Raw genomic sequence first — 26441 nt, forward strand, 5'->3', positions numbered from 1 at the left:
GGATAGACATCCCTTGTTCCTGGGTAGGAAGAACCAATATAGTGAAAATGGCCATACTTCCAAAACTGCTATATAGATTTAATGCAATGCTGATTGAAATTCCAACGATATACTTCACAGAACTAGAGAAAACAACCCAAAACTTCATTTGGAACCAGAAGAGACCTAGAATAGCAAAAGCAATTCTGGGCAACAGAGACATGGCTGGGGGTATCACAATCCCCAACTTGAAGCTATACTACAAAGCTACTGTGATAAAAACACCATGGTACTGGCAAAGAAACAGACCCGAGGATCAGTGGAATAGATTAGAAGATGCAGAAACAACTACAGACATACTCAGCTGCCTCATCTTTGACAAAGGAGCCAACCACCCTCATTGGAGGAAAGATAGCCTATTTAATAAATGATGTTGCAAAACCTGGATTTCAAAGAGGTTAAAACTAGACCCATATCTATCACCATACACTAAACTAAGATCGAAGTGGATTAAAGATCTAAATATTAAGACAGAAACACTAAACTTGCTGGAAGATAAGTTAGGTAGAAGTCTTGAAGATATTGGCATAGGAAAAGACTTTATGAACAAAACCTCAATAGCACAGGAACTAGCAGAAAGAATCAACAGCTGGGATTTTGTCTTATTAAAAAGCTTCTGCACTGCAAGAGAAACCACCAACAGAGCTAACAGACAACCTACATTGTGGGAAAAAATTTTAGCAGCTGTAACTCAGACAAAGGGCTACTATCTTGAATCTATAAAGAAATGAAAAAGATCAGATCCCTCAAATTCAAAGACCCAAGTCAAAAATGGGTATCTGAAATGAACAGACATCTCTCAGACAAAGAAGTAAAAGCAGCAAATAAACATATGAAAAAATGTTTGGCATCACTGGTCATTCGAGAGATGCAGATGAAAACAACACTGAGATTCTACCTCATCCCAGAAAGAATGGCTGCTATCAAGAAATCAATCAATAACAAATGCTGGTGGGGTTGTGGGGAAAAGGAACCCTTCTCCATTGTTGGTGGGAGTGCAGACTGGTGCAACCACTGTGGAAATCAGTGTGGAGATACCTCAAAGAACTAGAGCTGGAGGTCCCATTTGACCCAGCTATTCCCCTGCTGGGTATCTTCCCTAAAGAATTAAAAGAATCATACCACAGCGATGTATGTGCACCCATGTTTATTGCGGCACAGTTTGTAATAGCTAAAGCTTGGAAGCAGCCCAAGTGCCCATCAACTGGAAACTGGATAAAGAAGATGTGGTTTTTTTATAAAATGGGATACTACTCAGCCATAAAGAAGGAGAAACTAGAGTCATTTATAGCTAAATGGATGCATATTGAGGCCATACTCTTCAGTGAAATAAATAGGACACACACAGGTAAACACCGAATAGTTTCTCTAGTGTGAGAAATTGAGAGTGTAAATAAGGATTAAAAGGATAAATAACTAATAATTGATACTTTGAAATAGGAAAAGTCCAAAGGGGTAGGGGTGGTGCGAGGAGATGGGGAAAGGAAAGAAGGGAAAGGGAAAATTATGAGAAAGGGAAAAAAAAGGAAACAAAGTCTATGTAAATAGGGAAGGGTGGAGGGGGGAAGGGCACACAGGTAATGGGGAAAAAATAAGAACCAAGATACATCATGTACAAGTACAAGCACCCAATGATAAATGTAAACGTATTGTATACCTAAAATGTACCAATAAAAGAATTTAAGAAAAAAAAAAAAAGAAATTCATGAGCTCCAAACCAGCCCTCCAAAAAGTGCTCAGAAATATCCAAATGCCCCATGAGTGCAAGGACCAGAGTTCAATCCTCAATATAAAAAAAAAAAAAAAGAATATCCAAATGAGACAATGAATCCAACAAAGTCTAGAAAAGGCAGATGAAATGAATACATCAAGCCAAATGAGTAGTTAGACAAAAAGGGAGTCAACAACAGAAAAAAACAAATGACAGAAATAAGTCAATAACTTTCAATAATAACTCTCAGTGTAAATGGCCTCAACTCCCCAGTTAAATAATACCGATTGGTAGACTGGCTCAAAAACCAAAACTTAATGTTCCATTGTATTCAAGAGATTCATCTAATAAAAAAAATCTATAGAAGAAAACTAAAGGTAAAGCTAAAGGAAAACAATATCCCATGCCCCACAACAGCATAACCAAGCAGGAGTAACAATTTTATCATTGGGCAAAGTAAACTTCAAGGTAAAACTGATCAGAAGACACAAAAAAGGCCACCACATATTAGTTAAGGGACCAATTGAACAGGAAGAAATGATTGTTATGGTTTGTGTCTAGATGTCCTCCCAAAGCCTCATGTGGTCATAGGTGGGGCTTTTTCAGAACTGGCTGGATCTAGAGGGTGCAGTGCTAGGATTAAGGGTGGGTGATTACCAATTCAGTCCACTGATCGGTCAGGCACCACCCTAGTCCCGGTAGCCTGGATACAATATAAGGAACAGAAAGAGGCTTGTCTTGTTCCTTGTTGCTTTGCTGCCTTCTGCCTGTCTTGGACTGTTTCTCCTGAGACATCTCTCTGCCATGTGCCACCTTGCTTGGAGCCAGCCAACTCTGGACTGAAACCTCTACAAACTGTGAGCTAAATAAACCTTTCCTCCTTTAACTTTGAGTGTCAGGTATTTTGCCCCAACAATGAGAAAAGGAACTAAGACAGTGATTGTAAATATATGTACACTGAATATCAGTGGACCCAACATCATAAAACAAACACTGTGGGACATAAAAGATTAAATAAACACCAGCACAATCAGAATGGAAAGCCTCAATACTCCACTTTCACAAATAGATCAACTAAAGAAAAAATTAACAAAGAAATATCAGAGCTGAACCACATCTTCAATAGACTTCACAGATATCTATTGTTGTCCTACTACAACAGAATACACATTTTATTCAATAGCACAGTAACTTTTTCCAAAATAAATTACGTGCTAGTCTATAAAGACTGCTTAAATAAACACAAAAGACTCAAAATCATCCCATGTATACTATTAGATCATAGCACACTGAAACTAGAAATCAATCACAAAAGAAACCACAGAAAACTTTTAAAACTTTAAATAACACACTCCTGAACACTCAATGGATCACTGAAGAGCAAGGAAGAAATTCAAGTGATGATGCCAGTGCAGCATACCAGAACCTAGGGACACAATGAAAGCAATCCTAAGATGGAAGTTATTGCTCTGACAGCTCAATCAGAAAAACAGTGAGCTCAAGTAGCCTAATGATGCACCTCATGATACATGAAAAAAACAAGAGTCCAAACCCAAGCCTAGCACAAGGAAGGAAACCGAAAAGATCAGAATGGAAATTAACAAAGTTGACACTCAAAAAACAATACAAAGAATCCAAGAATTGAAGAACTGTTTCTTTGAAAGAATAAACAAAATCTTTAGCCAAACTTGCCAAAAGAAGGGAAGAGAAAAATCCACATCAATGCAATTATATATGAAAAGGACAAAATCACAAAGGATACCACTGAAATCCAGATCATTAGTAACTACTATGAAAAACGGTATTTCAAGAAATTGGAGAATCTTGAAGAAATGGTCAGGTTGCTAGACACATATAAACTACCAAAATCAAACCAAGAAGACATAAAAACTGAACAATTCAATAATAGGCACCATGAAATTGAGGCAGAAAAAAAAAACCCTACCAACTAAGAAAAGCCCAAGACCTGATGGATTCATTGCTGGATTCTACAAGAACTTTAGGGAGAATATAACACCAATACTCCTCAAACTCCGTAATAAAATTGAAAGGGAAAGAGTTCTTCCAAGCTTATCCCTGATAGCCAGAATCACTGTGATTCTAAAACCAGACAAGGACCCAGCTAAAAAAAACTACAGCCCAATCTCTTTATTGCACATAGACATAAAAATCCTCAACAAGATGCTGGCAAACAGAATGCAACAAATTATCCCAAAAAAATCATACATCATGACTAAGTAGGATTCATTCTAGGGATATAGGAATGGTTCATCATATGCAAATCAATAAATGTAATACATCACATAAACAGAGGCAAGAACAAAACCCACATGATCATTTTAATAGACACAGAAAAAGCCTTTGACAAAATCCAACATCTCTTCATGATTTTTTAAAATCCCTGAAGAAAACAGGTGTAGAGGAGCCAGGGATTTAGCTCAGTGGCATCTTGCCTGACTCACAAGTGCAAGGTCCTTGGGCCAGGGATTTAGCTCAGTGGTTTCACTGCCTGCTGCACAAGCGCAAGGACCCGAGTTCGATGCCCGGTACCAAAAAAAAAAAAAAAGAACAAACAAGTGCAAGGTCCTGAGTTTGATCCCCAGTACGGGGAAAAAAAAAAGAAAGAAGAAAGAAAGAAAGAGGTATAGAAAGACCTTATCTCAATCTGATAAAAGCCATTAATGACAAACCAATGGCTAACATATTAAATGAGGGAAAATTGAGTGCTTTTCCTCTAAAATCAAGAATAAGGCAAAAATGCCCATTATCACCACTCCTGTTCAACACAGCATCGAACATTAGCCAGAGCAATCAGGCTAAAGAAAGAAATAAAAGAGATACATATATAAAAGGAAAAGGTCAAGTTATCATTATTTGTAGGAGACATGATCCTCTACATAGAAAGAAGACCCAAAAAAGTCCACCAAAGACTCCTGGAATAACTAATTCAACATTGTAACAGGATACAAAATAAACACAAAAAATCAATAGTGATTCCGTACACCAATAATGAACTCACAGAGAAAGAAATTAGGAAAACAATATCATTCACAATAGCATCAAGAAAAATTAATATAGGAATTATCCTAACCAAGGAAGTAAAAGACCTCTACAATGAAAAGTGCAATACTCTGAAAAAGGAAATTGAAGAGGACACCAGACATGGTGTGCATGCCTACAATCCCAGCACTCAGGAAGCTGAGTCAGGAAGATCACCAGGAGCCTGAGCCCAGCTACATAGTGAGTTCATGGCCAGCCTGAACTAGATAGTGTCTCAAAGAACCAAAACAAAAAAGAAAAGAAAAGAACATGAAAGACATCCCCTGCTTCTCATAGGCTGAATCAATATAAGTCAAAATGGCCATACTTCCAAAACTGATAAAATTTAATGCAACATCAATCAAAACACAGAACCAGAGAAAACAATCCTAAAATTCATAAGGAACCAGAAGAGATCCAGAGTAGCAAAAGCAACTGGGGCAAGAAGAGCAAAGTATCAGGCGTTACAATCCCATATTAGAAGTTATATTACAAAGCTATGGTGATAAAAACAGCATGGTATTGGCTTGAAAACAGAGGTGTAGATGAATGGAACAGAGCAGCAGATGCATAAACAATTCTAAATAGTCAGCCACCCAGTCCTCAACAAGGGGCCCAGAAACATGCACCAGAGGAAAGGTGGCCTCTTTAGAGACTTCTTTAGCAAACGATGCTGGGAAAGCTGACTGTCCACAGGCAGAAGATTGAATCTAGATCCATGTCTTTCACCATGCACTAAATTAAAATTGAAATGGATCAAAGATCTAGGCATTAAAACAGAAACAATCTGCTGGAAGATAAAATAGATGAAACTCTTGAAGGCATAGGTATAGGCAAGGACTTTCCGAATAGAACCCAGTCAACTGCACAAGAAAAAACATCAAGAATCAACAAATAGAATTATATCAAATTAAAAAGCTTCTGTACACCGGGGATTTAGCTCAGTGATTCCGCGCCTGCCTCACAAGTGCAAGGTCCCAAGTTCAATCCCCGTACCAAAAAAAAAAAAACACTTTGATTTTTGCAGAAACAACTCCAGACACACTCAGCCACCTCATCTTCGACAAAGGAGCCAAACACTCTCACTGGAGGAAAGATAGCCTCTTTAATAAGTGGTGCTGGAAAAATTGACTTTCAATTTGCCAAAGATTAAGACTAGACCTATATCTCTCACCATGCACTAAACTAAAATCAAAATGGATTAAAGATCTAAATATTAAAACAGAAATGCTGAACTGGCTGGAACAGAGGTTAGGTAGAACCCTTGAAGACACTGGTGTAGGAAAAGATTTTATGAACAAAACCTCAGTTGCCCATGAAGTAGCACAAGCAATCAACAAGTGGGATCTCTTCTTATTAAAAAGCTTCTGCACTACAAGAGAAACCATCAACAGAGTGAAGAGACAACCCACAATGTGGGAAAAAATTTTCACCTGCTGTCCCTCAGACAAAGGTCTACTATCTAGAATCTATAAAGAACTTAAAAAAATCAGACCTCCCACATTTAAAGACCCAATCCAAAAATGGGCATCTGAAATGAACAGACATTTCTCAGACAAAGAAGTAGAAATACCAAATAAACATGTGAAAAAATGTTCAATATCACTGGTCACTTGAGAGATGCAAATGAAAACAACACTGAGATTCCACCTCACTCCAGAAAGAATGGCTGCTGTCATGAAATCAACCAATAACCAATGTTGGCGGGGCTGTGGGGAAAGAGGAAGCCTGCTCCACTGCTGGAGGGAGTGTAGACTGGTGCAACCACTGTGGAAATCAGTATGGAGATACCTCAAAGAACTAGGACTGGAAGTCTCATTTGTCCCAGCTATTCCCGTTGGGGATCTTCCCCAAAGAATTAAAAGAATCATACCACAGTGATATATGTGCACCCATGTTCATTGCAGCACAATTTGTAACAACTAAAACTTGGAAGCAGCCCAAATGCCCATCAACTGGAGACTGGATAAAGAAAATGTGGAGTTTTTAAAAATAAAATTGAGTACTACTCAGCCATAAAGAAGGAGAAACTAGAGACATTTATAGCTAAATGGATGCACATTAAGGCCACACTCTTAAGTGAAATAAATAGGACACACATGTATAAATACTGAATAGTTTGTCTAGTGTGAGAAACTGAAAGTGTAAATAAGAACTAAAAGGTATAATAGATAATGTGAAATAGGAAGAAAAGGGGCAAAGGGGAAGGGGAAGTGGGAGGGGTAGGGGAAAGGAGAGAAGGGAATGGAATCAATATGAGAAAAGGAAAAAATGGAAACAAAGTCTTTGTAAATAGGGAGGGGTGGAGGGATTGAAGGGAGGGCTGGGGAATGGGGAAAAAATAAGAACCAAGAGAGATTATGTAAAGTCACAAATTTCCAATGATGAATGTAACTGCATTGTATATAAAATGTAAAATGTACCAATATAATTAATTTTTAAAAAGCTTCTGTACAGTAAAGGACACAACTAAAAGAATGAAGAGACAACCTACAGAATACGAAAAAAATTGCCAGCTTTTCCTCAGAGGACTAATATCTAAAATATAAAGAACTCAGAAAAGCTATTTCCCCCAGAATAAAAGACCCAATAAAGAAAAAAGCAACTGAAGACACTTCTTCAGAAGAAATACAGATGGCCAATAAGTGAAAAAGTGTTCAACTCTGCGGAAATTATAGAAATGGAAATTAAAATAACACTGAGATTCCATCTTACTCCAGAGAGTATGGCCATCATCACAAGATCAATTAACAACAAATGCTGATGAGGCTGCAGAGAGAAAGGAGCCCTTCTACACTGCTGATGAGAACATAAGCTAATAGAACCATGGTAGAAATCAGTGTGGAGATGCCTAAAAAAACTAAGACTAGAAATTTCATTCTACCCAGCTGCTCCCCTTCAGGTGTCTTCCCAGGAGTTTCAGACATCGACTCACAGTGATCCATGCACACCTGTGTTTATAGCAGCACAGCCCATAAAAGGACATCTTGAGAGCAGATGAATGGACAAAGACAATGTGGTGTTTACACAATAACCTACTATTCTGTCATAAAGAAGGATAAATTTGAGTCATTTGTAAATGACTCAAATGTGTAACTCGAGTCCATAATGTTGTGAAATAAATCATACACACAAGCTTAAATATCACATTGTTTCTCTTATATGAGAAACGCAAAGTGTAAATGAAGAGCAAAATGAAAGATGGATGATAGGACACAGGGAGATAGAGCTCCTGCACCTGGAAGGGGACCGAGAGGTGCAGGGGAGGAGGGAAGGGGATGAGGATGCAAAATGGAGGAAGATGTGTTATGTGCGTGTGCCAACTCCCCACATGAATGTAATTAGTATGTATTACAAATGTACAAGTGAAAATTAAAATTAAAAAATAAATGGTAGTGATAGTTACACAATTCTTTGCCTATACTAGACTAATATAGAGTGTACTATACACTAAAATGTTCCTGCTAAAATGATGAATTTTGTGGCGTACAAATTACATCTCCAAAGCCAGGCATGGTGGCGCATGCCTGTGATCCCAGCACTCAGGAGGCTGAAGCAGGAAGATTACCATGAGTTTGACTCCAACCTGGGCTACACAGTGAGTTCAGGGCCAGCTTGTACTATAAAACAAGATCCTGTTTCAAAAAACAAAAAAAGCAAAACAAACAAATTACATCTCCATATAAAATGAGTATACAAAAAAATGAGATACTCAAAGGAATGTTATTGCACAAGGTTGTCATTATCTGGCCTCCCTGTTCCCACTTGTTCTTCCAAAGACATAAATCAAAAGACCTAAAATTGGTACATTTTTCCTTTCTTTAAAGAGATTTCATAAAATGCCAATTGTTTGATACTTTGTTGTTTTAACACCAAGACTTGCTGTATTTCTTAGGTACTCCTGCCTTACTGTGTTTCATTCACAAATATGCACATGTTTTGCTCACTCCCACATGTTCCTAAAAAATTTCTCAGGCACCCACAGTGCTACAGTCTGTCTATGCTGGCAGTGTTTATATCCTGAAAAAAACCTGCTGCTTTTTTCATTGCTGTAAAAAAAGCGGGGGGGGGGGGAAACAAGGCAAAAATCCCACATACTTTGCCGTACACTGTTTCCCCAGCTGTCACATAAGAAGTCTGCCTTATTGGCCGGGGATGTAGCTCAGCAGCACCGCGCTGCCTGACAAGTGCAAAATCCTGAGTTCAATCCCTGGTACCAAAAAAAAAGAAGTTTGCCTTACTATGTATGCCATTATAACCAAAGATCAGACAGATGCCTGGAGTCTGTGTCCTGGTCACTTTCCTGACACTGGTACACAGTACCTGACACCCGCAGCTCACAGAAGGAGAAGGTTATCTGGCTCATGGTTTAGAAGAGTCAGTCCATGTCTCACGTCATGGCTGCCAGAAAGCAAAGAGAAAGAAGGAGCTGGGGAGGGAGATGTGTCCTTCCAGGCCATGGCCCTGTGACCGCCTCTGCTGACCAGAACCCGCCTCCTAACAGCAAGTCTGCTAAACCCACCATGGTCCAGCCACCTCCCAAGGCCCCATGTATGAGTGCCTGAGTCCCTGCATGGCACCCACGCAGAAACCATTACCGTCTGTCACTCAAAATACCATGACTGTATGGTGGTTGTGTCCTGGGACCCTGACTCACACAAACCCTGCCCCAAAGTCTGAGTTTCTGATGGCCCGTGTATGGTCGCTAACACGGGGCTCCTGGATATGGCTGAATCAATCATAATTTCAATTACATCATGAAAGTTTTCAAACCAAAGTTTCAAAACTTAGGAATACCTTAACTGGGTTTGGCTTTTATTTCTGTCCAATATAAAACAAATGTATGACCTGAAGTGTTTTAAAACAGAATTTATAGAAATATTCTCCTTTTGCCGGGCACGGTGGTATATGCCTGTAATCCCAGCACGAAGGAGGCTGAGACAGGATGATTGACATGAGTTTGAGGCCAGTCTGGACTATATAGTGAGTTCAAGGCCAGGCTGAGCTACATAGGGAGATCCCGTCTCAAAAACACAAACAAGGGCTGGGGATTGAGCTCAGTGGTTTTGGTGCCTGCTGCGCAAGCACAAGGACCCGAGTTCGATCCCCGGTACCAAAAAAAAAAAAAAACCTCACAAACAAACAAAAAGAAATATTCTACTTTTTTCCTCCCTGAAAACAAATTTACATGATACTCTAAACCAGTGTATCTGAGAGGCTTTGACTCTCCATCATGTTAACTTCCAATAACACAGACAGGCGAAGTTTGAAATGTAAACTGTTAAGAGCAAAGATTGTAAAATCAATACTTCAGAAGACAGGAAAAAAAGGAAATAGATTCCAGGCCAAGGACAACTGATAAGAGAAATAAGCACTCCTTTCTGCAGTAAGTGATATTTTTGATCATTCCTTTCTTGGTTGCCCCAGTATTTCTGTTTTCTGATTTTTCATTTCCTTAATTTTCTTATAATCTCCCCAGTTTTCGTCTACCCTTCAAAATCTGTTTCCCTACATTGCATCTTTGGCTCTTATTTCTCGCGGCCTGGGGCAGTCGGCCTTTCATCTGCAGCGTAGTTTCCTCCCCTGCTGTCTAGCGAGGCCTGGTCTGAGCTGAGTCCTCTCCGCAGCCTGGCGGCCTACTGCTTAAGACGCCACTGAGCATGTGTATCTAACTGGGGAGCAGCCCACCAAGAATATTCACCTGAGCGCTCTGTGTAAGTCGGGGGAAAGATCCAGTCTGAGACTCGTAACCAGGTCCCGTGGGTACGACTACAGCCAGATGCAGGAACTGTCTTGGTCGGGCTGTCCTCCTGGGGACATAAGCAGCATAACGGGGTTCACCGGGCGGGCATTCCCCCACTGCTGCATGGACGGGAGCCAGCCGCAGCTCTGCTCGGACAGGTGAGGGTCTCCATCCGCCCCGAGCCGTGCCCGTGGCCCTAGACTGACCACAGTGTTGAGCCACACTGGTGGGTCTTCGTGGGAATGTGACCTTTCTGAGGCGAACCCGAGTGAAAGAACCTGACAAGACACCAGGGGCAGGAGGAGCGTTTGCCCAGGAGCACTGTGGGTCCCTGCCTCCCACCCACCTCCCGTCCCAGGAGGCCCAAGAGCGGGACACACCGCAGACTTGCGTCTGACCCTAGATTGCTCTGCCTTCCCGAACCCCAAACCCTGGAGCAGTCCGCTCCCGCTATGGTCCTAGTCAGAGCACAAGGTTCCGGGAAGCGCTGTTGGACACGCGCCCTTCCGGCTCTCCCGGAAGTCCTGTCTCCACTGCCTGGGGAGGGTACTGGCCTGCTGCCGCCCACCTGCCACCGCCATGCACGCGTCGGAGCCTGCCTGACCACTGCTCTGCGGGGCTGAGGAGCTGCTGAGGCTCTGCCCAGCACAGCCTGCCCATCCGCAGAACAAGTAGGGGCAAATAAGTGATATTTTTGGCCATCCAGTTCTGAGATTTTGCACAACGAATATAACTGACAGAGGAAACAGGTACACGCCAAGTCCTCACTGCCAGTGTGCCTCCACGTGCAGGTGTGCAAGTGACCTGGCCAGCTAGGGTTTGTCTGCCACCCTCCCCTACTTCAGAGTCGAGGGTCCGAACTGAGTTCACCTTCATCCCACCTCACCACGAAATCTTCTCTCCCTGGATTCTGTGTCACCTAAAACAAGTCTGGGAGCAAATTCCTGATTCAGCTCTAATCCTCCGCATCCAAACAATTACCATTGGTCGGTTGTTACCGCCCTTTCCTGTACCCTTCCACTTCAGTGTATGTGGCCCTCGCTGATCTCTCACCCCGTTTTTTGTATTATTCTCTTTCTTTCTTTCTCTCTCTCTCTCTCTCTCTCTCTCTCTCTCTCTCTCTCTCTCTCTCTCTCTCTCTCTCTCTCTTCTTTTCTTTCTGTACCGGGGATCGAACTTCGGTCCTTGTGCTTGTGAGGCAGGCAGCGGAACCACTGAGCTAAAACCCCGGCCCCATTTTGTATTATTTTCTAATTGCTCCAGTTTGAATGGATCCTCTTCAAAATCAAGTGTTGTTGCCAGGTGTGATGATACACACCTGTAATCCCAGTACTTGGGAGGCTGAGGCAGGAGAACTGCCACAAGTTCAAGTCCAGCCATTTTTTAAAAATCCGGTGTTGCCAGTGCAATAGTATTAGGAGGTGGGGCTTTTTTTTTTTTTTCGGTACCGGGGATCGAACTCGGAACCTTGCAAGGCAGGTGGTGGAACCACTGAGCTAAATCCCCAGCCCTGAGGAGGTGGGGCTTTTAAGAGATCATTAGACCAAGCAGAGAGCAGCCCTCACTCGATGCTAACTCCACTGGAGCTATGAGAAATAGCTTTATTTTCTTTTCTTTATAATTAACCCTCTCTTGGAACCGTATACTGGTATAGCAGTACAGAAGTACTAAAGCATGTTTTTTTCCCGAGACAGGGGTCCTGCTATGTTGCCCAGGCTGGTATTGAACTCGTGGACTTCCACGGTCTTGCTCAGCCTTCTTAGTAGCTGGGACAACAGGCATGTGCCACCGTGCCTGGCTGACACTGAGGCTTTGTGCTCTCCAATCCATCATCACAGTGTAGCTGGACTGACTCTCCTAAGTGCAGACTTAGCTGCTTGGACAGCGTTTCCCCAAGATGGGGACTATGGTCTCACTGATCCCTTCCCCAGACAAACAACTGCTGCATATCACAGCTTTCATACACAGGAGTCCCCAAATCTGCTCACTGCTTCAGAGCCATCTAGAGAGCATTTAAAGGCAGGTTTGTGTCATTCCCAGAGATTGGAGTCAGTAAATCTGGGGAGAGGCTGTCTGTCTGAAATTTTAGAATGCTTTTCAGGCAACAAGCACTTAGGATTTGGAATTAAAACTGATTTTAAAAAACCACGTCCAAATACAGTGGTCTTTTTATTCTTGATGAGTCATTTGATAAGAGGCCAGTTCATGTTTCTTGACTTATAAATTATTTCTGAGTTGTTAGCCTTAGGCGATTCAATAAAGAATCCAGAATCACTTAGCAACAACTTTCCTCATTCTTCTTGCACTAAGAGTTATTCAGTAAAAACCCTGGGTTTTCATTTTGACTAAAGCTTTCACATCTCCCCTCAGCAACTGAGTGAGGTGGATTTTTAGATCCAGCTGGCATTGCCATACCGGTTTCCTCAGCTTTATCTCACGTATCAGGCCACTGCCACCCAGTGTCCCAGAGGCACTGCAGTCTAGTTTTCCAGCCCTTCACTGTGCAGATACATTTTCCACACACCTGTGTGCCTGTCAGGGGCAGAAGCTGGGGAGGACTGAAGAGACTTCCTGCCTGTGTGGAGCTTGAATTCTAGTTGGAGGGTCTTCTCCTCAGATGGTGTCTGGGCCAGCATTTCCCTGCCCTGTCCTAGACTGCATTTCTAATCAGGACCCCGCCCCACCCCTGAGACCTGGGGACCTAGAAATGCCCCTGGCTCAGCCAGCCCTTCAGAGCAGACCCAGGGCTTGTCTGCTCACGTGGGGCTTCCCCGGAGGACAGGGATCCTGCCGGGCACATTCTAGGTCCCTCCGTGCCCAGTGAGTGGTCCTCCGTGATTCTGACACCAAAATAAACTGTGCTTTATCATACTGAAGATCAGAGTCTGCACCAACAGATTCTCTATAGTAGGATAATGAAATTGAAGATGTAATTAAAAAATTACCAACTAAGAAAAGCCCAGCCCCTGACTGATTCACTGCTGAATTCTACAGGAAATGTGAGAAGATCTAATGCCACTAATCTCAAATCCTAATGAAACTGAAAGGGAAGCAATACTCCAAAATTCATTCCTGGAAGCAAGCATTACCCTGATTTCAAAACCAGAGAAGGATCCAACCAAAAAGGAGAATTACAGGCCAATCTCCCTAATGAACATAGATGCAAAAATCCTCAATAAGATACTGGCAAGTGGCATGCAGCAAATCATCATACACCATGACCAAGTAGGGTTCATCCCAGGGGTGCAGGGATGGTTCAACATATGCAAATCAATAAATGTAATGTACTGTATTAAAAGAGTCAAGGACAAAACCCATATGATCCTCTCAATAGGTACAGAAAAAGCATTTGACAAGATCCAACACTCATTCATGATAAAAACCCCTACAGAAGACTGGTATAGATGGGTCTCTATCTCAACCTGATAAAAGCCATCTATGACAAACCAGCAGCCAACATCATACTAAATGGACAAAAACTGAAAGCTTTCATCCTAAAATCAGGAACAAGACAAGGATGTCCACTGTCACCACTCTTGTTCAGTATAGATCTGGAAACATTAGCCATGGCAATTAGATAAGAGAAGGAAATAAAAGGAATAAGGATAGGAAATGAAGAAGTTAAGTTGTCATCATTTGCAGATGACATGACACCTTACATAGAAGACCTTAAAAGCTCCACCAAAAGACTTTTAGATTTGATAACCAAATTCAGTGGCACAGCTGGATACAAAGTCAACACTCAGAAGTCAATAGCCTTCCTGTACATGAATAACAGACTCAGGGAGAGAGAAATTAGAGAAACAATCCCTTTCACAGTAGCACCCCCAAAAATGAAATACCTAGGAATCAATCTAACAAAGGAAGTAAAGGACCTCTGCATTGAAAACTACAGTACTCTGAAAAAGGAGATCGAAGAGGATATTAGAAAATGGAAAGACATCCCCTGTTCTTGGAAAGGAAGAACCAATATAGTGAAAATGGCCATACTTCCAAAATTTTTATACAGATTCAATGCAATCCCAATAAAAAATCTCAACAGAATATCTCACAGAATTAGGAAAAAACATCCTAAAATTCATTTGGAACCAGAAGAGACCTAGAATAGCAAAGGCAATTCTGGGCAACAAAGGCAAGGCTGGGAGTATCACAATCCCTGACTTGAAATTATACTACAAACTGACTGTGGTAAAAACAGCACGGTACTGGCAAAAGAACCAGACCTACCTCAGGATCAATGGAACAGATTAGAAGATGCAGAAACAACTCCAGACATACTCAGCACCTTATCTTTGACAAAGGAACTAAAACACCTTCGCTGGAAGAAAGATAGCCTCTTTAATAAATGGAAAAAATTGGCTTTCCACATGCTGAAGATTAAAACTAGTCTCATATCTTTCACCACCCACTAACCTAAAATTGAATGGATCAAAGATCTAAACATTAAAACAGAAACACTAAACCTGCTGGAAGAGGTTCTACTATTGAGGACATTAGGAGTAGGCAAAGACTTCAAGAACAAAACTCAGACCACATGGAAAATACTACAAAGAATTAAGAACCTGGACCTCATCTTTTTTGGGGGGGGTGAATTACAGGGTCAAATTTTAATTCCTGAATTTTACATTTCAGCATTAATATCACCACTGTATACAAATGGTGTAAAAATAAGTACAGTGGTATTTTTTAATACAAAATAAACATATTTTATGGAACAACTATACTTCATATCTACACAGCTCATCTTTTCCAAACAATAGCCAAAATTAAAATTAACTACAAAATCTCCAAAGCAGGGGAAACTGCTGCAGTTTAAGCTATTCCAGGAAAAATGGACCCATAACACATTACAAATGTGATCTAAAGACTATAGCTGGAATTACTATTTTTAGATTTTTTTTTCTCAATGCATTAAATTGTAGTTTGGGGACATTTTTCTCATCTCAGCATGATCTCAGATCACAGATGAGCAAACTAACATTAAAATATTTTCAGTTAACTGGCTGTTCTAATAAATGTTATTTTGTTATTTTAAATTCACTTACATACATGGAATGTGCTTTTACTCTTGAAAAAGCAGCTTTTATATTACACTCTTTGTTTGATGGAAAAGCTTGACATGCTCCATGTGGCTTTGACACTTAAGTAACTTCCTGGATCAAAATGGCTTTAGATAGTAAATGGTGCTTGTGTTCAGCACTATTTTTTATCTTTATAAGTTATCCTGTAATACTTGCCTCCATCTCGGTAGACACACAACTTTACCAATAAAGCAGCACACAACGTCCAGTTATCTCCCACAAAAGACTGTACTGGAAGGTGGCTGAAAACATTGTTCTATCCACTCCCAAGTTTCTAAAGAGGATAATTTTTGAATACTAATATACTGTTTCTTGGCCACTGTTATCTCTAAAAGTGCTGAGTTTAAAGTTATATTAACAAAATTATCCACTTTGAAAACCTAGCTTGTTTGTATCAAAATAACATACTGAAAATTCCTGATGTAGAAAACTCAACATGTGCTATAATGCAGGATGTACTCCCCCCACAACCCAAAGGCTGAATTTGTGAAATCCTCAAAGAAATGTGGACCTCATCTTATTAAAAAGCTTTTGCACAGCAAGAGAAACCAGCAGAGTGAAGAGACGACCCACAGAACGGGGAAAAATTTTTACCAGCTGTTCAGATAAAGGACTATTATCCAGAATATATAAAGAACTCAAAAAAAATCAGACCCCTCAAATTTAAAGATCCATAGCAAAAAGGGCAGCTGAAAAAAAAAGACACTTCTCAGATAAATAATTAGAAATTGCAAATAAATAAATGAAAAAATGTTTAGCATCACTGGTCATTTCGAGAGATGCAAATTAAAACGCTGAGATTCCATCTCACTCCAGAAAGAATGGCTGCTATCATTAAATCAACCAATAACAAATGCTGGTGGGGCTGTGGGGAAAGAGGAACCCTGCTCCACTGCTGGTGGGAGTGCAGACTCTTGCAAACACTGGAAATCACTGTGGAGAGTTCTCTGAAAACTAAAACTAGAGGAGGGATTGGAGGAAGGAAAGAAGAGAGTGGAATGAATACGAGAAAATGAAAAAATGGAAACAAAATCTTTGTAAATAGGGAGGGGTGGAGGAGTTGAAGGGAGGGCAGGGAAATAGGAAAAAAAAAAAAGAACCAAGAGAGATTATGTAAAGGTACAAATTTCTAATGTTGAATGTCATTATACTGTATACCTAAAACGTACCAATAAAATTAATTTTTAAAAAACCCTAAAACTAGAGGTTCCATTTGACCCAGCTATTCCCCTGCTGGGTATATTCCCCAAAGAAAGAAAAGCATCTTACCACAGTGATATATGCTCACCCATGTTCACAGCAGCACGGTTTGAAATAGCTAAATCTTGGAAACAGCCCAAATGCCCATCATCAACTGACCAGTGGATAAAGAAGATGTGGGGCTTTTTATACAGTGGAGTATTACTCTGCCATAAAGAAGGATGAGCTGAAGACATTTTTAGCTAAATGGATGCCCCTTGAGACCATACTCTTAAGTGAACTAAATCAGACACACGTTTAAATGCCGCATTGTTTCTCAGGTGTAAGAAAGTAAATGCAGGGCAAAAAAAATTTAAACATAGGGAGGGGAGGGGGCTCGGGGGGGGGGATGGGATAAAATATAGTAAAATTTATTTTATTTTATTTTTTGGTACCGGGGATCGAACTTGGGACCTTGTGCTTGCAAGGCAGGCACCGGAACCACTGAGCTAAATCCCCGGCGAGTAAAATTTAAGAAAGAGTCCATCAGAGAATGTCCGAGTCGGACGAGACTTTGGGACGATGCCCCGTGCGAAGCCTTTCACAAAGGCCCAGGAAGCAGGGGCGCAGGGAGACGGCCCACGCAGCACAGGGCCAGGTCCCGTCCGCCGCCCCAGGGCCGCGCCCACAAACAGGTGGCTCCCGCGGCCCCGCCCGCTCCTGGAGCTGTAAGTGGGCTCGGGCCACCGCCCAGCGTGCGTGCGTCCTGCGCGGGAGGGGCAGGGACGCAGGCGCCCTTCCTCCGCCCTCCGCCCGCCCGGCCCCCCTCCCCCCCTCCCCCGCTCCGCGCCCCGGGCTGCGCGGCGGCCCGGCTGGGCTTTGTGTCTGCGGCGGCCTCCGTCCCCCTCGGATCCGCCACCGGCCGCCGGGAGGAGGAGGCGGAGGCGGAGCGCAGGCTCCCGCCCCCGCTCGCGCCCGCCCGGGGGCGCCCCGACCCCGGCCCCGGCCCCGGCCCTGCCCGGCCGCATCCAGTCCCGGGCCCCCGGTTGCCGGCCGGGTCGCGCGGCCCGCGTCCGAGAGCGTCCCCGCGGCCCGGGAGCCATGCTGTGCGGGCGGTGATGTCCGCGGAACAGGAGAAGGAGCCCACCGCGCTGAAGAGAGCCCGAGGTGACGGGGCGCGGGCGGGAATGCGGGCGGGGCGCGGCCGGGGAGGCCTGGCCCAGCTTCACAGGGCTGACTGCAGAGGCGGGGGCATTCTCCTTGCAGGTTTAGGAATAAGGATCGCATCGTCCAGAATCAGTTCCTGCGTAATCGGTTTTCTTCCTCCTTGCAGACTGATTGGGAATTTTGCTGCTGTCTTAACTAAGGGAGATCAGAGAGCGCGAAGTCCTAGACAAAAGACGCCGCTTGCGAGCGAGTTCACGAGCCAGATGCCTGCAGGAAATGTGGGGGACCCTGCAGCTCGGTTTCCAGCTCTTAGAGGTTAGGGCTCAAATCCTAAAGTTGAAGTAGCACTGTGTCCACTGCGTGGTGGGCACTGTTCCTGGCCTATGGACAGGGTGAATAAAGAAGGCGGCCTGCACCTGAAGGGGCCCGGTTCTCTGGGTGACACAGACAGCAGGACGTGCAGAGGGTCCTGGTGGCTGTGGTGGGGTGGGAGGTGGATGCTGCTGGGAAGGGCCCTGGAAGCGCCGGCCTGCCAGTGACAGCTGATTGGAGACCTAAAGGTAGTGACGTGAGGCCCGCAGGACAGCACAGCATTCTGGGTACAAGGAGCAGCAAGTGCAAAGGCCCTGGGTCTGAAATGTGCCCAGCATTGGAGCGCAGCACGACCAGCAGGGGAAGAGTGAGCATCCCCAGCCCTCTGTGCCCATTGGATCAAGACTGGCTTTTATTTGGGCAGGGACAGGACAGTTTTTGCAGAAGAGCAGTTGATCTGACATTCTAAATAGGGCTTCTCTGGCTGTTTTGCAGAAAGCAGACTGGAGAACAAGGGCGGAAGCAGGAGGACAGCTGGAATAATCCTTTTGTCCAAAAGTGCATAAGGTGCATTATACATCAGTAAGTAGTAAGGCAGTTTCCAGTTAACTGATACAGAGATCAGTGACTATAGTCATTTATTAGTTTATTTTATTTTTAATTTTTGAGATATGGTCTCACTGAGCTTCCTATGCTGGGCTCAGATTTTCAATCCTCCTGCCTCGGCCTCCCAGCATGCTGGGATTACAGGTCTGTGTCGCAGTGGCTGGGTTCATTAATGCTTTTGCTCAGTGTCACTACTGATTAAATATATACAGTGATGCCTTGGTTCACAAACACTTCCGTTCATGAACAGTTCTGGTTCACAGTTCACAAACAGAAGCGGTTGGCAAAATTTTGCTTCTTTTCATGAACTCCGCATCGGGTAACAAACGTGAGCCAAAACTAAGGCGGGAGTCTTCCCCAGTCTGACACGTGGTCGTGGCTTCCCTTGTTTGCGATTGAGGTTGCAGACAGACCTGTTCACGCGTACCGTGAAGCTTGTGTGCTTTTTAGCAGGTACAGTACTGTAGTAATATTCAAACCAGCACGGCTCCAGAGAAAGTGCAGAGCATGCATAGTGGTAAAAACAAAGTGCAGAATGATAACAAAGTAACAAAGTGCACAGAAAGAATGGTAAGAAGGTTTTGAAGAAAATAACCACTGAACTGAAGAAAGAAATTGTAGAAAAGCATGAGGGAGATGTTCATGTGACTGATCTGGCCTTGGAGTCTAAGGTGGCAAAGTCAGCAATCTCCACTACTTTGAAGAATAAAGGTGTCAGAGCTGATGCGGCAGAAGGAGTAACAGTGTTAGCCAAGCAGAGGACACAGGTGCTGAAGAGGGGAAAAGCTTTTGTTAGTGTGGTTAAATGAGAAGACGCTGACAGGTGATGGTGTTAGTGTAGCTGTGAACTCTGAACAAGCCAGTCATTTACTGCAGAAAATCCCAAAAGCCCTCTACAGGTGCAGCCAGTGATGAATTTTAAGCCAGCAGAGAGTGGTTTGATAAACTCCACAAGAGAAGTGGCATCCACAGTGTGATAAGGCATGGTGAGGCTTCCAGCTCTCACAAGGCTGCTGTAGAAGCCTACAAGAAAGAACTCACGGAATTCATGAAAGCAGATGCATATGTCACTCAACAAGTGTTCACCTGGAATGAAACAGGGCTCCTCTGGAAGAAGATGCCGAACAGAATCTGTGTCGTGCAGGAGGAAAAGGCACTGCTGGGGTACAAGCCCATGAAGGATCCCTGAAACATTACTGGAAACCTCTGTAGTAGGCTCCAGTCTCCTACTCAGTGTAAAACACAGGCCTGAGGAAAAAAAACTAAAAGACAGAACTGTGATAGAAACTGGGGCATCAGGACGACCAGTGCCAATGCAGTTGACAAAGGCCCTGGCCAGTCCGAGCCACTGATACTTACTGGTAATTAATCTGGTAAAGGTGAGCTATGTGCAAGGATGTGCAGTCATGCGGTTTCTATGGAAATTAATGTAAACAAGGCTCCTAAAGGACAAGACAAAGCATTCTCAAATTAGGAACAGAATAGAAAAAATATGTGGTTGTAGTTAGAACATTCTAGTCAGAAGGTTTAAGTTGTGGGAATGGAATCTGGGTGCGAGTTACCCTGACCTCGGCACAGAGGCTTCGGCCAGACTCACTTCTGTAGACCAGACTCACTTCTGTAGACGAGCCAACTGTGGGTTAGCTCCTCACAGCCTAAACTGCCCACAGCCTGCTTTGGGTATAGTCAGTATTGTGGTTTCCGGCACAGACTGAGCCTTCTGCTGTGTGCGAATGCAAGTGCTGATCTGAAGATTAAGCCACTACTGGCACAACATTCCAAGACCCACCAGCATTCAAGGAATAGGATAAAAGAGACCAGGCTGCCTGTCATGTGGAGGGTCACAAGGCAGCTGTGCACGAATGGCTGCCGGAGGCGTTCAGAAACCTCTTTCTGACAGTCGACTGCCTGAAGGAGTCTCCTTCTGATGACAGTGCCCAGCACACCTCCAGCATGGTGGGTGACATGGATGCTGAGTCACGCTCCTCCCCGACACGACACCCCTGCTGCACTTGTGGACCAGCATGCTATCTGCAACTTCAGGAAGTGGTACACAAAGGCGCTCTTCAGCCTTGTACACAAGAAGCTGTACACAAAAGCATCTCTTTACTGAAGAGACATCCTTGACTCTGAAAAAGCTCTGAAAGAAACATTTCAGTGTCCTCCACTGCATCAGCCTCACTGGCAAAGCCTGGGAAGAGGTCTCGTACAGAACCTAAACTCAGCCTGGAAGAAGTGGGCAGAATGGGTCACTGAGCGAGGCTGTGAAGAGTCTGAGGCACAGGCAGTGGAGGAGCCAGTGCCCATGGGCAGGAGCATGGGGCTGGGCATTGACAGTGCAGACACACAGGAGCTGGTGGAGGACCACAAGGAGGAGCTGACAAGAGAAGAGCTTGCTGAACTTTAGTCCTCCACTGAGAAAAAGGCAGGCAGGATGGAGTTAGCAGTGATGTGGTAAAATCCATTATGGAAAAATGGAACGAGTGCCCAGATTTCTTTGAGAAGCACCACCCCAGCGTAACTGTAACAGTGTTGAATCTGGTGAGCGATAACATGGTCTCTCATTTCTGGAGGGTTATTCGGTGCAGGAAAAAGGCAACTTTAGACAGAGTTTTTGTCAAAATTGACCCCGCAGCTAAGAGACAAAAGAAGAGGAAAGCCCTGGAGATCTTGCCGATGTCCTTGCTGTCCCCCACACTAGAAGTCGCCTCAAGCAAGGTCAGTATTGTACCATGCTGTACTTTGTTTCCTGTGTTGTACTTTGTGGTTAGAGAATGCATATGGTTCAGAACAGATTAACCTTCTTTACATTAAACCTTATGGGAGAATTTGATTCAGCTTGCGACCGGATTTATGGAACGAATGAAGTCTGAACCAGGCCGAAGTGCCACTTTGCTTGTTACACACTAAAATACAAGACCCAGACGCGTGCACGTGACTAGGTAGAAATTTTGGTTTCTGTCTTTTTGGGGGGTAGAAGTTTATTAGCCATTTAAGGAAAAACGTAATTTAGAGCAAATTACTGCTTTCAAGAGCTTACAGCAGCTCAGCCTTTCATTTGGTGAAACATTTGAAGCCTCTTCGGTTCGTTTGATTATGAATTTAAGGGACAGACCTGAGATACAAGTTCTCTCCTGAGATTTTTGCTGTATTACTTTGTCTAATTATTATGTATTACTTAGTGGTTGAAGGAAAAGAGCTAAATTTATAACTTTGAACTCAATTATCAGTCTTAATCAAATATAATTCTTAAAAAAATGGATGAGTGTTTTATTACAGGTCAGGAGCACAAACATATTTATTTTGTTCCAGCTGCTACTTTTTAAGTGTAGTGCCTTAGCTGTTAGGAATTGGCTCAGATATCAGCTCAAGAATATTCTGAGTAAGTAGCAGGGGAGAAAAGGCACTTTCTAAAAGAAGAAGTCAATATTATAGCTAGGCATACTGGCGCATACCTGTAATCCCAGCTGCTCAGGAGGCTGAGGCAGGAGGGTCACAAGTCCCAAGGCCAGCTTGTGCAAACTAGTAAGACCCTATGTCCAAATTTCATAAGGCTGAGAGTATAGCTCAGTGGTAGAGCCCTTGCCCAGCATGCACAGGACCCTGGATTGACTCCGCAGTGCTACCAAAATACAGTATTTTTATTTCATCATTTATTTTATCATGTCATTTTATAACAAATTAGTCTAAAAGACATTTGGATTATATTATAATCCACAGAGGGTACCAGAGTATCTACGTGAGCTTTTCTGAAGGACAAGTCTATAGAACTTTACCACCAAGACCTTTTTATATGATTTATATCATCAGACCCAGGCAACATGTGGTGTTTTGTTTTGGAAGTGCCGGGGATTGAAATCAGGGCCTTGTGCATTCTAGGCAAATGCTCTGCCACTGAGCTATGAGCTATACCCCAGCTTTTAAAAATTTTTAGATGTACATGTACTATATACATGCACACATATAGTAGATTTCAATATAAGCGAATTAAGAAGGTAGTATTTGGGTGGAGCACAGATTTGATGGAATGATGACAGTGTCAATGAGACTAAAAGCATCATAATCACCTGTGATACTAAAATGTACATTCCTGGATCCACAGGATCAGGATTTCTGGAAAATTTCTCTGGATCTTTAACCAGAGTCCCAGGTTTCCTGTACACACTAAAGACGGAAAACTGTTGCAGATAGACAAATGAGTGAGCCAGAAGCGACTATCTGTAGTTTTCTGTTCTTGCCCTGATACTGTAACATTAAATTCAGAATTACTCTTCATCATCTTTTTTTTTTTGGTACTGGGGATGGAACTCAGGCCCTTGCACTTTCGAGGCAGGTGGTGGAACCACTGAGCTAAATCCCCGGCCCAAAATTCAGAATTACTATTTAGTGACCTAGTCTCTTATCCTTGTTTTTTACTAATTTACCACCCTAAGCCCTTGGGTCTTGATTACCAGACAGAGCCAGGAGGACAGCTGCTCTGTCTTAATTATGTTTTTATTTGCCTTGGCCATAATAAATATCAAAAGAATGAATGAGTGAATACATAAGTTAATTCATTATGCTACATTTTGATTGCCCATGGCTTCTCCTCCTACTTTACTTGCCTGTTCCCTTAGAATGTCACCTATCAAAAAAAAACAAAAAGAGGGGCCGGGGATTTAGCTCAGTGGTTCCACTGCCAGCCTCGAAAGCACAAGGATCCGAGTTCAATCCCTGGTACCAAAAAAGAAAAATGTCACCTATCAATCTTATTTTACCAAAAACGTCCACCCCCCAGTGTTCTTAGGACTCCTAGGTGTTGATTGGATGGCAGTGTTCATTTGTGTATTCACCATGTATCTATTAAGTGATCACAGTGCCAGCTAGTGAGAATACACTGATTAAGAAGACGTGGACCTATGCTTAAGAAAGTGTTAGTCTCTGGCTGGGGATTTAGCTCAGTGGTTGTGCCGCCTGCCTCGCAAGCTCAAGGTCCCGAGTTTGATCCTCGGTACTGGAAAAAAGAAAGTGTTAGTCTCCTATAGCACTCTGGCAAGTTAAGGGCTGTGATTTATTTACAGGAAGTAAAGGTACATATAACCAATCTTAAAGGCAATCAAGGAAGACCCCCAGAGAAAAGTTCTGAGGAGCAGTGCTGGTCTTCTTTTGTGTTAAATGATGTGTAAGCAGCTGTGGGAAGGATAAAATGTGACCTACGAGGTCCCTGGTGATTCAGGGAGGCAGTTTGGGGAGGAAACCACGTTTGAAAGCATTGAAGATGAACATGTTAAAGAATTAGGTGGTGAGGGCTGGGGATGTAGCTCAGAGGTAGAGTTTTTGCTTAAAGTACACAAGGCCCTAGGTTCAATCTTTAGTATGGAAACAAAACAGATTAAGTGCTGAAGATGTGGCTAAAAAGAAGCTTGGTAGTAGAAAGACAGCAGATAGTTTGAAAAGAGAGTCAACAGAGTATCTATGAGTGTCCTTTTTTTCCCTCCATTAAAAAAACCTTCCACACATTTGTAGATTTACCAATGAACTCATTTTAGAGGGAGAAGGGACGCCGAAAAGGCACAGAGAGCCCAGTTAGTTAATGAACGAGGCGTTCAATACCTGCTCGGCAGTACTTAGCATGGGCCAAGTACTTGCTGCTCAGCACCTGGGGAGGGCGAGGCTTTTGAACCCTCAATCAGGTATCTGCGAGGGAGAGGCCCTGCAGGGAGAGCAGTTTTAGATGGGAGGCAGAGAGTGGAGGAAGTGGAGGGCCTCTGCTTCAGGTGGAAAGCGTTTAACCAGAGTTGGAAATGACGGGAGATGAGGGTGTAGTTTAGGTCGGCATAATAACAGAAATGTCATGACAGTAGACTTCACGAGAAGATGCAGACTGTGGCAATGGGATGAGTTTATGGAGGACTTGGATTAAGGTCGGGAGGGAGCATAATTACATAGTCATAGAATGGGAAGGAAGAGCTAGTGAGAGGAAGTCTGAGGAAAAGGTTTTGGATTTTGTTTTAAAAACCTGTTTGTGTAAGTTTAGGTAGATTACCAGGAAAGTGTTTGGTTTTAAACACATTGCATCAGTAGCCCCTTGGGATATTCCAGTGTACCTATAGAGCCTTGGAAAGATCAGAAATAGAGATCTGCAAGTCCTCAGTAGACAGGGGAGGACTAATTAATGTCTTGGTAGAGTAGATGAGCCCATCCAAGAGAAAAGAGAAAAGCAAAGAACTGAGATCACGAGCTTTGGAAATACACTGGGAGCCGGAAGGGCAAAGACCCTGAAATACAGACTGCAAAGGAGCTATCAGACAGGGAGGGGAAAACTCCTGGGAAAATGCTTTCGCAGCTCCATAGCAGGAAGAATGGAAGTAAAAATCCAACTTTCTTATAATGGCCCTTTTTCATTTAGCCCAGGTCTGCCATTTAGTTCTTCGTTCTTCACATCCATGGAATGCTCTCTCCTCTCCTGTGCTCCAGTCCTGAAACAGTCGCACTTCCTTTCTAGATACTGTCATTACTTCTGTTCCTTCTGCTAGGCATGACCTCTTTCACACCTTTGATAAGATACTCAAAGATTCAGTTCAGGTGAAACCTGGATTGTGTTCTCTGAGCTTCTCCTTGAAATCAGGTGGGAATTGTGGATGTTCCTTCAGTATTGTGTGTCATCTCTATCATAGCAGTCATCACATTAAAGAGTTTCACAAGAGAGAGAGGAGCAAGGAAGGAAGGATGAGAGAGGCAGGGAAGAAGAAGGAAAGAAGGAAGGACAGGTGGATGGACTGTTTACAAGATCCTCACAGGGTAGAATTATTAAAATGAGAATATTAGGGGCTGGGGATTTAGCTCAGTGGTTACACCGCCTGCTGCGCAAGCGCAAGGACCCAAGTTCGATCCCTGGTACCAAAAATATATATATAAAATAAAAATGAGAATATTAATGGGACTTATGGAGTTGTTTGAAGATTAAATGAGTTACATATATAAAATGCTTAGAACACTGTCTGGCCCTTTGTAGTGTCATCAATTTGCTGTTAAAATCAGAAACAGAGGTCTAACATAGCACATCTAGCTAAGTAACACGATCAGCACTCACTCAGGTGTAACCAACTAGTAGTGCATAAATACAGCAGCTTCTCTTATTGACTGGGAGTGAGCGAGAAGAGAGCAGAAAAGGGTTCTTTCCCCTGCTAGGAGGGAAACAATGAGTTTTTTAAAAATTCAGAGCAGACAGCTCTCAGGTTTCAGTGTTTCTGGAAAAGACAAGCAGAATCTGTTTATTGAATACTTGTGAATATCTGCAGCTTTGTTCCCCATGATTTCTGAAGTTTTGTGTCTAAAAAGTTGGCTGACTTTGTAATAAAAGCAGCTCTTCTTTGCTAGAGATGCTCCTCATCAAAGGTGTTACTTCATAGTCAGCCTGAGTGAACACTGTCCACTTGCTCTCCTAAGGGTCCGTAAGCCAGGAGACGGTCACCTGCAGACGCTGCTTTGGGGAACACAGCTAGCACCGGAGTTGTCAGTGTTTGAAATTCAAGCTCCCTGGTGTTGAGGGCTCTGAACTTAACGCTGTGCGTGTTACATGGCC

The 26441-nt window shown here is 43.1% G+C and overlaps 1 protein-coding gene and 1 long non-coding RNA gene across 4 annotated transcripts in view; one reads left to right on the top strand and one right to left on the bottom strand.

The window, feature by feature from the left end:
- The window catches only part of LOC110349807 (uncharacterized), a 97141-nt gene that overhangs the window by 24258 nt on the left and 46442 nt on the right, over positions 1-26441 (bottom strand). The gene's annotated exons all lie outside the window — the stretch shown is intronic.
- Positions 17629-26441, top strand: part of Pygo1 (pygopus family PHD finger 1) — a 30557-nt gene continuing 21744 nt past the window's right edge. Inside the window, exons 1-2 of one of the 2 annotated variants that reach the window (XM_004835348.3) lie at positions 17634-17959; positions 18126-18274. In XM_004835348.3, coding sequence (XP_004835405.1) covers positions 18223-18274 — 52 coding nt within the window. In that variant the 5' untranslated portion in view covers positions 17634-17959; positions 18126-18222. Of the gene's footprint in view, positions 17960-18125; positions 18275-26441 lie in introns of both variants that reach the window. The other variant, XM_004835349.3, reaches the window with a different exon arrangement.

This window comes from Heterocephalus glaber, unplaced genomic scaffold, assembly GCF_053883595.1.
Source record: "Heterocephalus glaber isolate CG9 unplaced genomic scaffold, H.glaber_assembly_v1.0 deba00000122, whole genome shotgun sequence".
In the NCBI taxonomy this organism is placed as follows: Eukaryota; Metazoa; Chordata; class Mammalia; order Rodentia; family Bathyergidae; genus Heterocephalus; species Heterocephalus glaber.